Source organism: Numida meleagris, chromosome 3 (assembly GCF_002078875.1).
Source record: "Numida meleagris isolate 19003 breed g44 Domestic line chromosome 3, NumMel1.0, whole genome shotgun sequence".
Classification (NCBI taxonomy): domain Eukaryota; kingdom Metazoa; phylum Chordata; class Aves; order Galliformes; family Numididae; genus Numida; species Numida meleagris.
The window spans coordinates 4,054,892-4,074,526 of NC_034411.1; the positions used below are offsets into that span (position 1 = coordinate 4,054,892).

The following is a 19,635-nucleotide window of genomic DNA, read 5'->3' on the forward strand; positions in this document are numbered from 1 at the left end:
GACATCAAACCCTTTGAGTCTACCAGATGCCTGCTATCACATCACTGCCCTGTTGCTGGGCAGAAGGAAAGCTTTTGTGAGCGTGGTGTGCTGTGGTTTGGGTAAGCTGCTGTTACTGGAACAGCTCTCTGTAGCCTTGGAATCTCAACAGTGGAACTGTGCTAGCAAGATAACTACACTGCACCAGTGCAGCTAGACTGGTAAAATAAAATATAAACTCAGGTTTACGCTGTGACCTCAAGACTGCAAACAAATGAGGCATTTCTGATTGTAGGATTTGGTTTAAATTACACCAGAATGCCTCTTTGCATGACACTGCTCAGCCACTGTTATGCTTTGGTCTTGAACCCTTGTGGTTTCTTAAACTGGCTGGGGAAGGAAGCCCAAAGGATTGGTTCATTTTTTTGCCGATTGTTCCTATGTTTACTTGGTGGTGGGCCTCTGGAGGCTCAGATAGGCGAGTGGTGCTGCTGGGCACACCACCAACAGTAGCACTGGGTCAAAAACAGCCCTCATTTCAACTGGTCAGAGTGCTGAGGGTATCCAGTAATACTATGTGCTTTATGAGCTTCCACTGTTCTGAACTGAGGACCACAAAGAGGAAAGCAGAAGGGTTTCTGTGGTACCCAGGACATGCTAATGTGAAAAGTCACCAGGGAAAGCTATCTGGCCTTCTTGATTTTTGTGACCCACATGTCTCAGAAAAAAGAAAGTGCCTGAGGACGTGCTCTGCTGTAGGACTAAGAATGATGATGATAATACAAACATTGTCAGTGCTGAGTGCAGTTGTGCTGGGGAAGATCTTGGGTTTCCCTGTTGCTGTGTTCCAGTCCTGCCTCTGCTTTCTCAATCCAAGGATTCTGTGCCTGTCCCACGGAGGCGATGGTGGATGAGGCCAATATCCTCACACAAGTGCAAATTACAATAGTGGAATTAACACTGCCTTATTGCAGCAGCTTCTTCACCTCAACAGAGTAACCATTGTGAAAGCAATGGTCCGCTTAACAGAGGCCTACAATAAACTGTGCAGGACAGATTTTATTTGCTATCAACAAGAATAAATGGAGATACCCTATTGGTGACTTACTTATAAAACCTGCCATGCAAAGACAGAAATTAAATACAGAGGAGGCATGTTTGAATGGCTGAAGGAACAGTTCTTACAAAGGACCTCTGGAACCTGTAGACTTATTCTGCTGAGAGCCATATAAGATGGAAAGAGAGGCTGGTGGTGGGCGAAGACCTCAGCATCTCTTTGTTTCTTGGTTGCAGGGAATTTCCACCGTAAAGCCTCGGTGATCATGGTGGATGAGCTGCTGTCTGCTTACCCACACCAGCTTTCATTTTCTGAGGCTGGACTACGGATCATGATAACCAGCCACTTTCCTCCCAAAACACGTCTCTCCATGGCCAGCCGCATGCTAATCAATGAGGTATGTCTCTTCTCTTTTTTCCCCTCTCTCTCCTTCTCATTCTGAATTTGCTCTTGCCTGTGACAGCATCCAGGTCAAAATGGACCTCTATGATTTTCCTGGATCCCTGTGTGCATTTTTCCCTATTTCATCCTTCTAAGAATGTCTGTACTAAATCATCCTTTGATATCTGTACCCATGGAGACTTTAGTAGAGAAAGTTTCAAGTCATCATGTGGTTATGCTCCGTGTAGCAGTTGCTCACAGCAGATGCCTCCAGTGTTGATCTGATCTGGTGTTAACATTGCTAATTTTATAAGATGGTACGACACTTTCTGACCCTTGTCTTGTTGTATCCCTGCAGTCAGTTCAAAAGCTGCTGGTCCTTATCTTCTAAAAGTTCTATCTATATGATGTTTGTCTAGTTCCTGCAAGCAACTATTGTATTATGCATGATCCCCCTTTGCCCTTAAAACCAAGTGTTTAAAGAACTCTGCACCTCTCTTTTTCTCTGTTCCTCCCCTAATCTTTAAGAAAAAATAAAAATCAAGCATTAAGTTTTTAAAAATCTGTCTTTGAGCAAGAATTTGTGTCTGTATTAACAGAGACAAAGACTGATCAACAGCAGGACTTACACCAATGGTGAATCAGAAGTAGCGATCAAAATACCTATCAAGCATGTTGTGGAGAATGGAACAGGTCCAAGCAACTCATCTGAGCGGGGCGTGAATGGCACACGGCGAGACGAGGACGTGGCTGAGGCTGGCAATGAGACAGAGAATGAGAATGAGGATAATGAGAACAATGAAAATGATGAGGAAGAGGAAGAAGATGATGATGATGATGACCATGAAGGGCCATACACACCTTTTGATCTACCCAGTAAGAAACTTGTGGGTTTGTGTTGTTCCAGAAAGCAAAACTCAGTTTGGGTATGCCAGAAAGCATCTCAGAAATACTTTGGGGTATGTACCTGTACCTCACAGTTCAGTTTGTGGTCACAGGTAACAGCTAATTGGAAAGCACAAGGCACATCTCAGCGTACAGACTGTTGGGCTTGGGTGCAGCTCACGTGTTTGCCTTGCAGCTGCGTTTGGTGGGGAGAGGCAACAACCTCTGCTGGGGAGTTCCTTCCATGAAACCTGGGTCCCTGTCTGAACAGACCCATCTCGTTCCATTGACTGCCCTACGTTTGAGTCATACTAGAGCTGTTGAGGTCTAGGGTGTTGAAAAAGAGACAGAATAGTGTAGGGCCTGTTTCTGCCCTTTCCAAGTGATACATGTTTTTGGGAACTACTATTCAGATCTCCACACTCAAGCAGCATAGCTGTAGTTCAAGCAGGGGAAAAAACAAGGGCTTAAAGAGAGTAATTTAGATGTTCTGTGCACAACAACACCTGATTTATAGTATGGGAAAAGTTGACTTGGACCTCTGGAATTGTCTGGTTCAAACCTCTGCTCAGAGAAGGTCTTTCTAGAGCAGGTTGCCAAAGGCTGCATCTACCCTTGAGTGTTAGCTCCAAGGATGGAAATCCCACAGTCTTTCTGGGTCATTGTTCCAGTGTTTGACCACCCATGTGGTAGGAAAAAAAGCACATCTATGACACTCATTGATGCTTGCTGAATGTTTATGGACACCAACCAGTGGATGTAGCACAGAGAGGCAGTGGGTATTGCGTTTCAGCAGTGACAGTGGGTCACCTCCACTCGTGTAGATTTTTCTGAGTGCAGCATGCAGGCTCTTGTTCATCCCTGGCAAAAATGCACTGTGAATGGTCGTGACTGCTGAAAAATAGTGTTTTGTAGCTGAGAATTTGCTCTGTCAAACAATGTTATTGTCCTCTTTGTACCTGTTGTCATTTCCATGGAAATAAATAGGAGGCATTACTTTCAGAGCAACCTACATATTAACTAGAATAATGCTTGTTTCCCATTTTTTGTTTTACAGCTGGCAGAATGGAAATATTGAAGTGGCTCTTCACATGGCCATTGAGTTTTGTCCTGTATTTCACAGTGCCCAACTGTAACAAACCCCACTTGGAAAAATGGTTCATGGTAACCTTTGCTTCTTCTACCCTCTGGATTGCAGCTTTCTCCTACATGATGGTGTGGATGGTATGTACCAAATAAAGCAGAAAACAGCCTAAGAAAGGCAACAGAAGTTATTTTTGTCAGCTTTGAGAAATTGGGCTGTACTCTGTAGTCTACACTTAAGCAGAATTATGCAACCATGGGGCACTGTCATCAGGAAAGAAAGGGAGGCCTGGATTGGGCTGCTGCACTTGTGCACAAATCATGGTCTGTCTCAGCACGGGACCAAAGCAGCATGGAGATAACTCTCTAAAGCTCTGGCCACAGCTTTCCTCTGGGAATGGGGAGACAACAAAAAATTTCCTCTTCCTTCACAGTTCATTCCTGTACTAGAACTCATAAAAAAAGTGACAGGAGGTTTTTTAATTATTATTATTATTTTGTTTTGTTTCCAATAACTCTTGCTACTCTGAACAGGAAGCAGAAATGTACTTGCTTTCTTTTGCTTTTCATATGTGAGGGTTAGGTGTTCCTCAAGAAAAAAAAAAAGCTATGCTAGTTTTCTATAGCTGAAATTCTGGAACCCACATGGTCACTGCTTCTAACATGTGGTTCCTGTTTCTTGGGATGTGCTGCAGAGAGTTCAGAAGAACAAGCATTATTCCTGATTATGTTTCTCTTTCTTCTGTGCGTTTAACATGGCTAATAGGAAATTTGGCGTCATTAAACAAAGGCATCCAAATTTTTAAAATGTGGATCAGATCAAAGAGCACTAATCAATCATAGGCGCTGTAGCAAAGGAATTTAGAGGTATCTCCTTTCTGCTAAAAGGAACTGTTTGCAGTGACATAGGTATATGTGTTCCTGCATAGAACATTTATGTAATGTTAATGTAATGAACCTTGGGGATGTTTTGGTGTCGTCTCAGCTGTTGTTTGTATGTAATAACATCTGTGAGCGTCGGCCAAGACTGTCACAGAGGGCAGTAAGCCCCTGTAAAGCCTCTCCTCCAGGTTAGTGTCAGGAAAATTGTGGATGAAAGGTGTAAAGCAGCTAATCAAAGAACGTACATAGCAGGTCAGTACTTTCCTCTGCCAGGTGGTGAATATAATTTAAAAAAAAAAAAAATGAAGAAAGCCTGTCACTGCTTCTCTTTTAAGAAAGTGTCAGTTTGCACTGAGCAATAAACGCTATCTCATAGCATCTTGTAGAGCTGGACCAAACTGGTCTCTGATTTTATTCTTTATAAACCACCTGACAGTTTTATTCCACTCCTTAGGTGACAATCATTGGCTACACACTGGGAATTCCAGACGTGATAATGGGCATCACTTTTTTGGCAGCGGGAACCAGTGTGCCAGACTGCATGGCGAGCCTTATCGTAGCAAGGCAAGGTAGGTTCATCACCAAGGTGTCAGGCTGCTGCTGAATTGCTTCTGTGTGTCACTGTCTTCTTTAGGATGCGTGTTCTGAATGTGAAAGAATTCAGAGCACTTCTCCTGAGGCTCAAGTTGAAGGCAAGCACAAAGGAAAAGAATTTTGCTGCTATTGCGAAGCAGCTAAGAGGTTCTTAACGATGGTGTGTAGCAAGCTATGGCATGGGTGCCAACTTCAAGCCTCCAAAAATTCAGTTTGGTTTTTGTTTGTTTGTCTGTCTTCCAAATTTAAATTTACTGTTGTGGATTTGTGCAGAACGTGCCGTGTATTTTTCTGAAACATGCCTGAGTGTACATGGTTTCCATTCCTGCAGGTATGGGGGATATGGCTGTGTCCAACTCCATTGGAAGCAATGTTTTTGATATTTTAATTGGCCTAGGCCTCCCGTGGGCTTTGCAGACCCTAGCAGTGAATTATGGATCATATGTAAGTCTTACATTTGTTTGCATTAGTTTTATTTATTTGTGCATATCTCTGTGGTGGTGGTGGTGTTGTTTTTAACACAAGCTTTTATATAGACTGCCTAGAGCTATCAAAAAAGTCCTAAATCATGTGGGTGGGCTTTGAAGAAACAAATAGTTTTGCTCTGTTTTGATCTGGGGATAGCAGCAATTACTTTTGCATATACATTCCCCATGCTTTGGAGGACAAGTACTTCCATTTCCTCCTTAAAGGCAGCAACTTGTGCTGAAATAAACTAACTCACTGCGTTTTTGTGCCCTTGAGTATATTCCAAATAAGGAAAATGATTCTGGTTCAATGAGACAAACAGGGTAAATGCATGGTTGAAATGTAAGGGACAGAGTAAATCTGTAGGGCTTTTAGTAAGAGGAATGGTACTGTTTTTAAACTGTTAATGTGCTGAAAGATGAAGTAAGCTGTTAAATAACTGGGGTATATCAGGGCATGACTACCATCTGGAAACACTGCAGAGCTTCACTATTTGAGGAAACCTAGCCAACACCAATAGAACCGCTCAGTAATTCCCAAATGATGACAGATGCACACTATGCATGGAGCTGTTGGAAGCTCCCTTCTGAGAGAGAAGAGCAGGAGATACCATGAAATCCCAGAGGGAAGTTGCCATTGCTTTTAGCTGGACCACACTCAGCAGTGTAGGAGAGATTCTTCTTTGCTATCAGTAAGTGACTGTAAAGTTAGGACTGTAGAATCACAGAATGTTTGAGCTTGACAGGTACCTCTTGAGATTATCAAAGCCCGAAACCTCTGCTCAAGGCATGGTGAGCCGCGGCAGGTTCTTAGGACCATGTCCAGTTGATTCCTTAATACTGTTGATGGTGGAGACACCACTGCCTCTCTCAGCAGTCTGTTCCACTTTTAATCACCCTCACAGTAACTAGCTCAAAGTGTTCTTTTGATAGGATTTCTTGTATTTCAAATAGTGTGCATTGCCTCTTGTTCTTTCAATGGGTACAACTCAGAGGAGTCTGGTTGTGCCTTGTTTATGCCCTTCCATCAGGTATTTACACATGCTGAGAAGATGCCCTCGTGCCTTCTCTTTTCCAGGCTGAACAGTCCTGGTTCTCTTGGTCTCTCCTTGTATGTCAGCTGCTGCAGTGGCTTAAGTCATCTTTGCAGCCCCTTTGTCCAGTGAGTTGCTATCTCCGTTACACTGGGGAGCCAAGAACTGAACCTAGCGCCGCAAATGTGTCTCACTAGTGCTGAGAAGAGAGGAAGGATCCTTTCCCTCCACCTGCTGGCAGCACTTCTCCTAATGCAGCCCAGGCTGCTGTTGGTGCTGCTTGCCACAAGGGTGCATTGTGGGCTTGTGCTTGGTGTCCATTAGGACCAGGAGGTCTTTTTCTGCCAAGTTGCTTTCTAACTGGTCAGCCCCAGTGCATACTGGTGCATGCGGTTTTTCCTTCCCAGGCGCAGGACTTCTCATTTCCCTTTGTTGATGTTGATGAAGTGCATTTTCCCAGTTCCCTCTGAATGGCAACACAGCTTTCTGGTGCATTAGCCACTCCAGCCAGTTTTGTACTGGCTGCAAACTTGCTGAGGGTGCCCTCTGCCCCATCATCCATGCCATTACTGAAAATGTTAAGCAGTATTGACCCCTGGGTACACCACTAGTCTCCACTGCTGGCCTCCATCTGGATGCAGTGCAGCTGAACACAACCCTTTGAATGCAGCAGTTCATCTGTTAACAGCCCACTCCGCCACCCGTTTATTTAATCTGCTTTTCCTCTGTCTGTGAGGATGTATGAGAGGCAGTGTCAAACGCCTTGCTGAAGTCAGTGCAATTAACGTATGTTGCTCTCCCTTCATGCAAGTCCACCTCAACCATCTTGTTATAGGAGGATATCAGGCTGGGTAAATACAATTTCCCCTTCGTCTATCTGCCTACTCCCAATCACCTTCTTGTCATTCATGTGTTTAGAAATGGTTCCCAGGATTATTCGCTTCATCACTTTCCCAGGTGTTAGTCAGGCAGCATCCAGTTCCTTGGTTCATCCCCCTTCCTCTCCTTGAATATAGGATTGACAAAAGGAAGCAGTGCTGTAGGAATACAGTCATTTTCTCTAAGGAGTAACTTATCTGTAGCTCATCTGTATTGGTTATGTTTGTTTCCTAGACAAGAATGAAAACAAGTGACTGAGCAGAGGCAGCCAGCTTTCTTGGGGGTACAGCAATGTTGCTACTGTTTAGCACACCCAAAATGTTCATTGTACACTGTGATGACATGGGTGGAAAAAACAGCCTTGGAAACAGTCCCACAATTAGCAAAAAGGGTTGTCTTAGTTTTCACTTAGGAATTCTGTACTTCACTCCAAATCCTTGGAGAAGCAGGCTTCAAGACATGACCACCCCACTTATGTGCACACATACGCGGTAATAGTGATTGTGATTCTCCTGTCTTGTGTACAAAGGGAAACAGCTTTCTAAAAGAAAAGACAAAAAAAAACCAAACCAAACCAAAACAAAACAAAAAAAACAACCCCAAACCAACCAGTTGTTTGAATGAGATTACTTTTTCACAGCCACCCAAATACTTCATCCCCAAAATGTCTGATACAGGAAGACTGTACTAAAGTTAAGCTCTTGCTGAAAGTAGAATGTCAGTGCATTTTTAAGAGAGAAGCTTTTATGGCAGTGGTATGTTTTGTGGAAGCCAGAAAAAAAGCAGACTGCGTGATTTCAAAGTTAAGCTCTAAAACAGAGGAGCTTCCCATACGCACCCAACAGCCTTCTTTTTCTGAAAGGCTGAGCACTTGGGGCCTTCTTGAACATCATATTGTAAAATCCCAATGCCAGTGTATCTCTTGTTTTAGGCTGCCTGATTTGGAATTCCCTGTGGCCAAATATTGTTCCCTCTTCTGCTGATGTAAAGGCAGAACTCTGTTACCACATGTTACTGTGCTGAAAGGGAGGACAGGATCTGTTCCCTTTCTCCTTCCCTTACTGTGGTGTGCATGTGCACAACATGGCATGGTGTCCTGCAATTTGTGCACCTTCTGACCTTCCTCAGCCGTGTGCAGTGAAGAGGCTTCATGCTGTAGCCAACCAAGCAGCTCCTCAGGAGGTTTATGGGGTTTCATTCTTAACGTGGAGAGCAGTCTGCTTTAGCACCTTTCGTACAAAGTTTGTTTCTGAGCCTTCCTTAAACTCCCTAAAGGCATGGATGTTTCAGAGTCCGTTTTACAGATGGTGCATTTTGGTTGGAGGCACTGAGCTTTGGTCGAGGCACAACCTGCAAGCTTGTGGCTGGTTGTGAAGCGTCGATATATTGAAAGCATTGTCCTGCAAAGGCTCAGTTACTGCCCGGTTTTGTCATATACCTGGCAGCAACCAGGGTAGACCCCATGCAGGGGGCTTGGGCCAGATGTAGGATGTGGGTAGCCCACAGGTAGAGGGCAGGATGGTCAGCTCCAGTCTGAAGGGGGACACTGCCTGCATGTGATGCAGTGTGGGAAGCTGGCACACCAGGCAGCAGTGGTTCTTTCTGCACGTCCATCAATGCCCAGGCAATATGCCTGCCTTCCCTCTGTGCTTCCTTTTGGAGCTTCTGTCTCTGTTACTCAGAGGTCGCTTGGCTGCCCTCCTGCTGCAGCTCTGGCCTCATGGTATCAACTGTGTCTGGGCCAGCATGCCAGAAGGGCTTTCAGAAAAAAAGCAGCATCCCTCTGTACCTAGACAGGCCTTTGAAAAAGTTTTTCTCACCTCAGCTATGCATCCTGGATATGTTACTGGGTCAGTAACCCTGTAAAGATCCTTCCCTAGTGGCCTGGCAAATCCAGAGTGGGAAGATGTTTTTTTTTTTTTTTTTTTTTATATGAAGCCATTAAAACAGATGTGAGCCAGGAGTATTTTAGGGAACAGGAATTTTAGCTTAAGGGTGAGGATCCAAGTTCATTTGTTCATGTCTACATTTGTAAGAATACTCAGGTCTATCCATAGAAGGAGCTGGAGGAACCCTAATGTGAGCTTTGTTAGACACGAGAAAATCCAGTGGTAAGTGGACGCTCAAGGGAAACAACTTGAGCAAGCAAGCTTTCTAGCTTTCACAGTTGCATCTGCAATGGGATGTGCTGCACTTACTCTGGCAGCAGTATGCAACTCAGCAAGTATTAATGGATTAATTTATTAGCAGATCCCAAAAGACTGAAGGCAGGCATGGCAGCAGGTGAATTCTGAGGCTTGTATCTAGACCAAAGTTTCTGGAATATTTTACATGAATTGAATCCCTTCACTCCCCAGATGTGGAGACTGGGATGATGATGCTGTATCAGAGCAAAAGTATCTGATCTCTTCTAAATCTCCTAAGAATGGAGGAATTTCCTCCAACCATAACTTCTGCATTTCTTGCTTAATACCTTGTGTGTCTACACACAGCACTCCATGTTGCATACTCCAGGGTATATACCTTCTGCAAAGAGAATGGTGTGATGCAGAGCAAAGCAGGAATGCTTTCTCAGGTGTCTCAAAAGAGCTCCGGGAAGGAAATGCCATTGAAACTTGCAGGAATGCAGTACGTGTCTGAATTTCCAGTTTGTGAAGATCCAGTTTTGTCTCTTGGCAAGACTTGGGAATGCAGGATCTTACTCTGAATTTCCACTGCCTGGCAAGGGCACTGCAGGAAAAGAATACTTGAGCAGACTTGGGACCTATGACTTCTGCAACTGAGGTACTGGAAACATAGTAGAGTCCTTTGAATATTCTCAAATTAAGTATTTTTTTTCTCATATTTGCACCCTGGAGCAAAACCAGTTTGGGTTTTTGCACTAGCTCCTTGTTTTCCTTTCAGCAATTGCGAGGAGCTGAAGGAAAACTGAAGAATGGAATGACATTGATTTTATTTCCATTGTTTTTCCTCTGCTGTTTAGCTCAGTTTCTTGTTGCCTGCAAGAGCTGTCTGGGAATAGCAGGGGTTGGTGACAGCATCTTCATGTTTTCTACACAAGATGCAGGGAGATGTCTGCATTTAAATTGAGGCTAAAGTAGGATTTGAACTTTTGCAAGCCTTTTATGTGTAGTCAGTCAAAACAGAGTTCTTCTGGCTCACTACAGCTGCTAGATACAAGCCAAGCCTCAAAGGAGGGTTTGGGAATGCTGATTTTTCCTTCTTGCAGTACAAGCGAGTGCTTCGTTTGCAGACAGTTCTCCCTGGGGTAGAAGCATTTCCTATGTTTAAGCAGAGAATTGAGCCTTTCCTTCCATAATTAAGAAGATTCCAGCTGATGCCCTGTTTTCTGCTCCTTGCTAAAACCTGGAATTAAATCCCCTTCCTTACGGTGAGTTTTGAAGCTTCTGCTAGCTTTGTTTTCCCCGGGCTTATACGTGGTCGTGTACCCTGAGAGAAGGTATTTCACCGACTCTTGAGGAAATATCACCTGTCTTTGAGAAGGCTACTTGACAGATTGGTACCCTGATGTGACAGATCAAGGACACATTTTCTTAATCTTTTGTAGCAGATTTCAGAGTCTTTTGAGCTCCCATGCTCACAGTTAAAAGGCTGAATTGATCAACAGTGAAGTAGTAGTTAGTCAAAACAGTAATTCCAGCACTGTCGTTTCTGGGAGGCTTGTCAAACAGGAGCAGGTTGTCCAGAATCAACCACAGAAAAGCTAAGGACTCTGTAGGCAAATGTGGAGTGGAAAAATAAGTGAACAGTGGCTGTTCAGACTAATTTGGATGTAACAGTATCTCAGAACCACTGATCAGTGCTACATGAAGTGTTTCATGGTTCATGTTTCTTTTTGAAACAGACAGGTGGGCATAGGATTAGAAAATGGTGAGGCCACCAGGGTTGAAGAGAGAGTTAAAGCAGCATGCTTACTCTTGTGACTTTTGTGATTGCAGCCTTTGCTGTGGGCAGGTGGCTGCAATACAGGCCTAAACAGAAGGGGATTGCAGGAAAACCTGCAGTATGTTATCAGGAAGTAAAAAACAATAGGCAGCTGTCATACCTGCCTTCGTGCTCCAATGAGCAACCCTTGCTGCGCGCCATTTATTGCACTGCTTTCCAGAGCCCAGAAGACTTGGAACAAATCCAAACCAGGCACATTTGAAAGCCTGTCCTCTCTTTGTTGGCATTAGATGAGTAACAGCAGTGTTTGTTGGAAATAAACATTGTTTTTATTAATATTTGAAGGTTTCCATTATTTTTCTACTTCCAGAACTAGACGTTGGCTAGCCAAGAGCTTTGGTAGGCGTCCTCTGGTTACTCTTACTGCAAGAATTAGATGCCTCAGTGCCCAGTAGCAGAGTTGATAGAAGGGAATATGCGCTTTTATCCTGTTGAAACACCAGTGCAGGACTTACTGGAGAACATCTCCCAGCCCTCTGGCTGCAGCCTCCCAAAAAGCTTGGCAGTGAGTTTCAGCAGGCTCCCGGGAGATCTTTCTTTGTTGGAGTTAGTATATTGGAGCAAGCATATATGGAGTTGAGTATATTTAGCAAAAAATATCCCTCAGAGGCCTGAGTACCATTGCATCTTGGACCTGAACAGACCTAGATAGTTTTGGTTTTCTTCTCAATATGAGCTGTTGAATCTGCAAGGATCTCAAAGCACTGAATTGCTCCAAGAAACCTTTTCAGGAAGAAGTGTCTTGGCAACAGGCTTCAAGAGGAACTGTATCTATTATGAGGGAGGTTTGTACTGGTGTGAATCAGCTTGCTCCAGCGCTGTCTTAAATAAACCAGAGGCCCTAGGCACAGTGCCTGAATTGTGCTATTCCCCTGTGCACACCATCCACAGGTGCTGTGCACATAGTCAGCAAGCCAGATTAGTTAGACATTTGCATGCAGATAAAGTAACCCTGCACAGTGTGTGTTCCAGAAGTCCAGTGCATTTGGAATTACACCCAGTGCCCACCCATGGGCACCAGCTTACAGCCCTCCCAGGGCAGCTCTGCTCTGAAGACATGCTTATATCAACATCAGTTTGCTCTAGCTATCTTTCTGTTGTTTTTCATTCCCTTCTCATTGCTTTATTGCCTGTTGTCTTTGGCCTCCTCAGTCCCCTTTCTGCCTGTTTCGTGGCATGGCAGGGAGATGCCATTTATGCATCACCCCCTGAGCCACCTCTGGTATTCTACACGGCTTTTACCATGCTTTGAGCTCACTGACAAGGATTTGTGCTCAAAGAGTTTCATTTTTTCTTCCACAAAGTACAGCTGTGATATGTATCTAGTTCAGCCAAATGAGCTTCCGGACGAAGTGCATTCCTCAGCTAGCATTTTTTCCTCCAAGGAAACCACGCTTTACTATGTGCATGGAAGGATTTTAATTCTACTAAATTCACTTCAATTCTACTTCAAATCCACTTCAGTGGCAGAGTGAGGCAATCTGAAAAAAGACAATGACTCTAATAAATAGCCTGATTATAGCAGTGCAGAAAGAAAAAGTGCATTAGAAATCACCCTTTCATTCCTCCCAGGAAATCCTTACTTTCTGCGGGACCAACCAAGCCTCATAAAGGAAAGTTCTTGTCATCTAGGTTAATTAATAGCTAATAGTTTGGGCTGGCAGTACGAGATGGGCTTGATTCCAGGCCAGGAACGTTGCTAGATAACTAAAAGCAGAGCTGAAAATTGTTCACCTGGAGCGAAACTTGAGTTTTTCAGTGCAATACCACAACAAGGGGCAACTGGTGCTCATGCTGCTGCTGAGGTTGCCCCATTCACTTTGCCCTCATGGGATAAGCATCATGATGCATGTTACTGTTACATTCGTCAGTGTGTCTTAAATGATTAGCATACATTTCTTAATTTTGAATAATCCTTAACAGCAACAGCTATTCCCATGAGTGCCCTCCAAGGAGGGGCCTTGAAGATGTTCCAAAGAAAGCAGCCCCAGACATTTTTGGAAGCACCATCTTCAGCACACTGTAGTCAGAGGCCTGACAGACTGTCATCTTTACAAGTGTCTGTTCTCCTTATGGAGGCTAGTGCTGTAACTGAGGAGCAGCGTCTGCACTTCAGGTTGAATTCAGACATTTTCCATGCTGAAATAATTCAGTCTGCTTCATTTGCTTCCTTTTTCTGTCGATTCCTTTCCAACTGGCATAGTTCATGCTGACAGTTTTTACAGACATTGGCCCTGGTCATACTAAATTCCTAACAAAATATTCAGATGGGAATTTATTGTAAACATCTGCCTTTCCTGGACAATTACTGCTTGTCTAGGGTAGGGGAGATCTGGCTTTAGTTTTTTGTGATACAAAGTGTAGCGATCAGAAGGACCAACAGGATGGAAAAGGCATTACAAAAGAGGTGGAGGGACCAGCACGATAGCAAAGTGCTACAAGGGAAGAGAAGTAGATCGCTCACCCATATCAGAAGATTCTGGGTTCACGGGGAAAGGCGTCCACCAAGGAAGGATCTCCAGAAAGACATCCTTCCTCAGTGGCAGTCAGCCCTTCAATGAGGCCTAAGAGAGGTGGAGCCAGGCTCCAGCCCTCCCTGTCACACAGTGATTTGCCTTCACTTGTGCTCCCAGGGCTGCCTGGGTCTTTCCTCCAGGTGCTCAATCAGTGGTTCAGGCCATGACTCAGCAGTTCCCATACACAAAGATAGTTTATTTGAGGTCTTTGTGGATTTGCTTTGTGTTCTATTTGCATTTTAGAATAACTAAGATGGAAATACAGGTTGGCTGTCCTCTATGGACTGCTCATATTAGTGGAAGCAGGAGAAGAGGACCTACTGTCTGTACATGCAGCAGTGATGTGTGCACAGAACCCCCAGATTAGGTTGCCCTGGCTCCTTAATGTTAAAGGAAAACCACTATCAAAGAAAGGCATCTTCTGGGTCAAAACATGATGTCTCATCCCAAGAGCAGTTCTTATTTCAGCAAAACTTCGGTGTTTGCTTGGGAACTAGTAATAGAAGCTGCAAGTGGAAGTGGCCTTGGAGACTTCTATAGCTGCAGAAATAGGCTTCCTTCTGCCTCCCACTTAAAACCTGAAATTCACATTATCAGTGGGACATGACATTTTTCACCTTCACTTAAGCAGTTAATGCCAAAATTGGCCTTCACATTCTGAAGCAATTCAAATATTTCATTTCTTTGGACAGTCAGTCTGCTGAGAATGCTGCATGTATGGTGCATGTAACAACTATGTGAATATGTCCTCTGCACATACATACAATTACAGCTTATGTCTTGAAGAAATACAGCAGTACTTTTCAGAGCTAATGGTCACTATGGCTGTAGCCATTTGCACAAGTATTGAACATAGAATCATAGAATCATTAAGGTTGAAAGAGAGCACTAAGTCCAACCATCAACCCATCTGCACCGCAAGTGTTGGATGTACAGGTGAAAAGAGAAGCCCTCCCCACAGTGTCTTTTTGCAGTGTGCTTGCCTGTCTCCAGCACGGATTTTCATGGAGGCTCCAGGGTGGACAGAGTTCATTGCAGGCTTAGGTTTGTGAAATGCTAGCACTGATAACCCCATTCTTGACTCTGGAAGTCAGACTCTCCCCTCGGTTGCACTTTGGGAACTAAGCTAAATAATTGCTTGGGATTTGGGAGTAAAATTCAGCTCACTGGGTGAGCAGTTTTTCCCTGACTGTGAGACAGAATGATAGGAGGGCCTCAGCAGTCGTGCATGGTGTCAGTCATGAAATTGCAGTGCTGCTTATCATTACATTAGCAATAATCACTGTTCTCTTGCAAATGGGCTGTCTCGTAGTCTGACCAAAAGGATGTGAGTGCTGAGAATTGCCCAGTGATACTGCATGCATCACTAATTTTCTGTGTTGACACTTGAGAAAATAATACTGTGGCATAGTTTGAATTCTTTGTTGGACTAAAAGCAGTTTGAAAAACAAGAAAGGAATCCAGCTGCAAGGAGAAAAAAAGTGTTGTTTGAAGTGGGTGAGCGTTCATTCTGAGAACTCTTTTCTCGTCTGCAGATCATTTGCAGGATTAGGCTAAGGCTTCTGCTTTTCATGGAATCATTAGGGTTGGAGAAGACCTTTAAGATTAACCATCCACCTACCACCAAATCAAGGGGTCTTTGTGTGTGTCCTTGCTTGTTTTCCTGCATTATGAAGCATTAACTGACACCTGAATGAAAAATTTCCTTTCTCCCATTTGTTCTTCACAGGACTCAGAGAGAAGGTAATTGGCAAGCAGATCCATTTTCCTGATAGAACATGATGTAATGGTCTGACTTGGCTCTGACAGCTTGCAAGCTAGTGTTCAGGAATTCAGCAGTTGAGGTTTATAGAATGATCAGCAGAGAGAAATATCGTTGCTTGAAATTGTGACATGATTTTGTAAACTTCCTTCTTTTCCAGATTCGGTTAAACAGCAGAGGACTTATCTATTCTGTTGGTCTCTTGCTGGCATCTGTTTTTGTCACAGTATGTATCTAGTCTTTTGTCCTTTATTTCCAAAAAATGTGATTTTACAGATATTTCCTTCACTTGTTCTTTTCTCACCTCTAGCTGCAATAGTAATTGCAAAGGCTGTTGTTAAGGGATAGAGATGGTTACTCCTATTGTAAACTTCCCAAGACCTTAATCTGGCTCTTGACAGAAGCTGTCGCTGTCACAGGATGTTTCTCATGTTTATGTGTTTTCCCCAGGATAACCCCTGGCAGGTCCACTAGTAATCCCCAGTCATTTAGCATGCTAGCATTGAAGCAGATCCCTTAATGTATGAAAAGATGCATTTTCCTGTTGAAGAGATATAGAAAGTGCTGAACAGTTTGCTGTGTAAGAGCCTTCCAAGATACAACATGGGCCAGAACAAATCGTGCTGGGTTGTGCCAGTGTTTCTGTTGAAACCAGTGGCTCCCATTCCCTGGCCTGTCCAAGTCCATCATGAAAGTGGACTAGGAAAAATAAAGAGAATAGGATTAGTGTGTCATCTTGTGTCATCTTCCAAATCCTGAGACCAGCTGCTGTGGCAGGGAGCACTCCATGTAGCACACCAGCACAAGTCGCTTGCACATGAGACTTTAACTGCAAGAGGTTTGTGTTGGAGCAAACTAAGCAAATCCAGGCAAAGTCTTAGCCTGTTCAGCTCCAGATTGAGATGCAGAGAGGCACTGGCAGTGTTAAAAATGAATAGAAGGGAATATAGCCTCTTAAAGCACTTATAGTTGAATTACTAAAGTGAAATTCATTGCAGAAGCTTAAGACCATTGGGCCAGCAATCGGGCTCTGAGAGGGAGCTGTTCAGCTTTACTTCAGCAGTGGGCTACATCTCACTTGTTGCAGTACCTACCTTATGATTACTTCCAGTTGATCGTATATGACATGGGAACAGTCATTTTCATGCCCCCTAATTGACAAAGGGATTTACCACTTTATTCAAACTGATCTTGCTGTGGTGGCTTACTCTGTGTTTATTGTAGGTTTTCGGCGTCCACATGAACAAATGGAAACTGGATAAGAAGCTAGGGTGTGTGTGCCTTTCCCTTTATGGCATCTTCCTGTGTTTCTCCATCATGACAGAATTCAATGTTTTCACTTTTGTGAACTTGCCGATGTGCAGAGATCACTAATGCACGTTGCAGACTGTCAGGAGGAACGTTCTTCTTACCTGTGCAATACAAACCACGGCTGGCATCTCCTGAATGCGGTGCACCTCCAAGTCGTGAAGTATATCCTGTCCATAGGACCTCTGGCCCCATCTTGGTTTACCCTCTCCCTGACCCCCACAACCTGGAAAAATCCTGCATCGATGTGAAGATTAATTTTTTTTCAACATTCATGTGATTTCTTAGCTCAGATTTTGAACAGTGACTGGTCTCTAGATGAACTGGCTGCTAACTGGCGTCAAGCCAGGCAAAACTGGTCTGCTACAATTCCTTTTTTAAGTTATTTGATGGAAGACTAATCTAATTTATGACTTAAGACTATTGCTACAATGCAGAAGAGGGTACTTCATACAGGGGCTGATTTTCAAGGAGAATTCTAGGATTGTTTTGGTTGTGCTTTTTTGTTGTTGTTTGTTTTGGTTGTGGTTTTTTACTGCCTGAGATCAACATCATCTGTTGCAGCTTCTCCTTCTGAGTTCTGGGTCTCCTGTAACGATCCAAAAGTCACAGGGCAGTGTAATACGGGAATTTAATTCAAGGTACTCCGCAATATGAGTGGATTTACTGCTTATTAAAAGAAGACTGTCAAGGCAACAGACTGTGACTGCACCATAAATAATGAATCCTGTACAGGTGTGATGAGGAATGGAAGATAAACATAGATTTAAAGGATAAACACTGCTACTGCTTTACTGTTAATGTTGGTGTTTTATTAATAGGGTGTTTATGGTATTTCCAAGCAATAGTTTGATTGCCAGCCCAGGAGGGCTACCGAGGAGATGTCCTGTTTTTCAGTCATCTACACCTGGAAACAGAAGGTCAGAACTTTATTTGCTTCATCAGATTTCTTGTAGTTTTGGGGGGATTCTATAGTTCACGTCTTATTTGTTCTGAGGACATAAGTACGTGTCAAAACTTTTCTAAATGAGTTACAGACACTGGTTTCTTTAAAAGGAAAGAGGCATATTTTGCACAGACATAGTTACTGAAGTCATTGTTTGCCACTCTTTAAAGAATACACTGGACCTGGCCAGATATTTGTCTTTTTCTTAAACAGTTGAACTTCGCTGATAATAGATCATGTGGATTCATCACACCTCCTTCAGGAGGGAAGAAGATGGAGAGAGAGATGGCGCTTCTAAAATGTGTAATATCTACAATGCAGACTCGCTCACAGATCTTAAGTTATTGTGAAAATTTAGCTATTCATTGTTCCAGTATTCTTGCTAGATTTTGTATAATTCTGTATTAATACACAGGCAGATTCGACCCCATCAGGAACACTATCACAGCTACATTTGTTTGTATTGATACTGTGGATTCTCGCCAGCACTGGCTATTGTATTTACTTTAAGCACTGATCATTTCTGATTCATTTTTTTCCCCTTTCTTGTATATGTTCTACTGCAAGTGTGTTAATATAATACCAACTAGATGAATGTTTTTGTCTATGGTACAAGCAATGGCAAATATTTGTAATGAGGGCATAGCAAACCCTAGGTTTAAAAAAAAAAACAAAAAAAACAAAAACAAAAACACAAAAGAAAACCATAGAACCCTCCTAAACCTTAGCCGGAGAAAAAAAAACACCTCAAACTAAACTAAGAAAAAAATTCCTATGCACAAAGACAAATCCAATTATCATTTCATTTTCACTTCTGGACTTTTGTTTTTGCTTACTTTTCTTTGGACAAAATGATGTAAGTCAAAATATTTACACCCTGTGGCTTCCATTCAGCTCTGCACCTTGTTTTCTCTGTTGGTTACACTAAATATGTGGATCCTTTGGCAGCCACTGTGCCCACTGGGGAAGTCCATCGGAAAAAGCCATGACCTGCTGGCCTCAGCAAATAAAGCATACTTGTGGATCCCTGCAAGAAGAAGGGTGTACCCAGGGACAGAGAACAGAGTCAATGCCATGCCTGTGTTATTGTTATTCATTCTGGAAAATAGTTGTCTTGCTACCCGTTGAGCCATGCAGCCTGTTGTTGGAGCAGTCTTCTCGTAACTGTGCCCATGTTAGGAAGCCCTTCTTGTACCTTCTTGTTGCTTTTTTTGTGGTTGTTTCTTTCCTTCTTTGTTAATGATATTAATAATAACCACTAAAATGCCTAAAATCCTTCCTTAAACAATGTTAGCAGTGATGTGGCACATTTCAATAAAATCCACCCCACGAATATGCAGCTATACTCCTTGTAGCAAGATGCAGTTGTTTGGAAGCAGAGTGTTTTCCTTGCTGACAGAAGGAACAGATTTGGGGGAAAACAAAACAAAAGTTCCCTGTCAGGGCCTATAAGGCCTATTATTACTTCTATTTTGAGTATTTATACTGCTGCTCCAATGGAGCCAGTTGGATCTATTTCTACGAAATAGCTGTTAACTATCCCACAGCACAAAAACCACATGAGTATTTTTTTAGGAACCTTTCCTACTGGTGTGCATTAAGTACTGTAGCATATCATAGCTTTGCGTTGCGTGTGAAACCAAAATTTGTTTTGAAGCTTGTGCATTGCGCAGGAATATTCTGCGAGTTGTTTGCTCTGAGCAGAAGCAGAAGGTATGTTGAACTGCCAGTATCTGTGCCATATGCAATGTGGTAAGCACTTCCTATGTTGACAGTTTCAGTGAGATGCGCTTACGATTTGCAACCAGATCAACCAGTGCAGGCTTGGTTTGGAACAAAAAAGACCAACTGAATGTTTTTGTCTCCAAAAAGGAGAGCCTGTCAAGTTTGTTAGCT

At 43.2% G+C, this 19,635-nt stretch overlaps 1 protein-coding gene across 4 annotated transcripts in view; it reads left to right on the top strand.

Annotated features, from left to right (window-relative positions):
• Positions 1 to 18,330, top strand: part of SLC24A3 (solute carrier family 24 member 3) — a 147,823-nt gene extending 129,493 nt beyond the window's left edge. For 3 of the 4 annotated variants that reach the window (XM_021391630.1, XM_021391631.1, XM_021391632.1), the window contains exons 11-17: positions 1,273 to 1,433; positions 2,017 to 2,293; positions 3,360 to 3,526; positions 4,722 to 4,836; positions 5,193 to 5,305; positions 15,646 to 15,711; positions 16,710 to 18,330. In XM_021391630.1, the coding sequence (XP_021247305.1) occupies positions 1,273 to 1,433; positions 2,017 to 2,293; positions 3,360 to 3,526; positions 4,722 to 4,836; positions 5,193 to 5,305; positions 15,646 to 15,711; positions 16,710 to 16,859 (1,049 nt within the window). In that variant the 3' untranslated portion in view covers positions 16,860 to 18,330. The remainder of the gene's footprint in view (positions 1 to 1,272; positions 1,434 to 2,016; positions 2,294 to 3,359; positions 3,527 to 4,721; positions 4,837 to 5,192; positions 5,306 to 15,645; positions 15,712 to 16,709) is intronic. The other variant, XR_002436829.1, reaches the window with a different exon arrangement.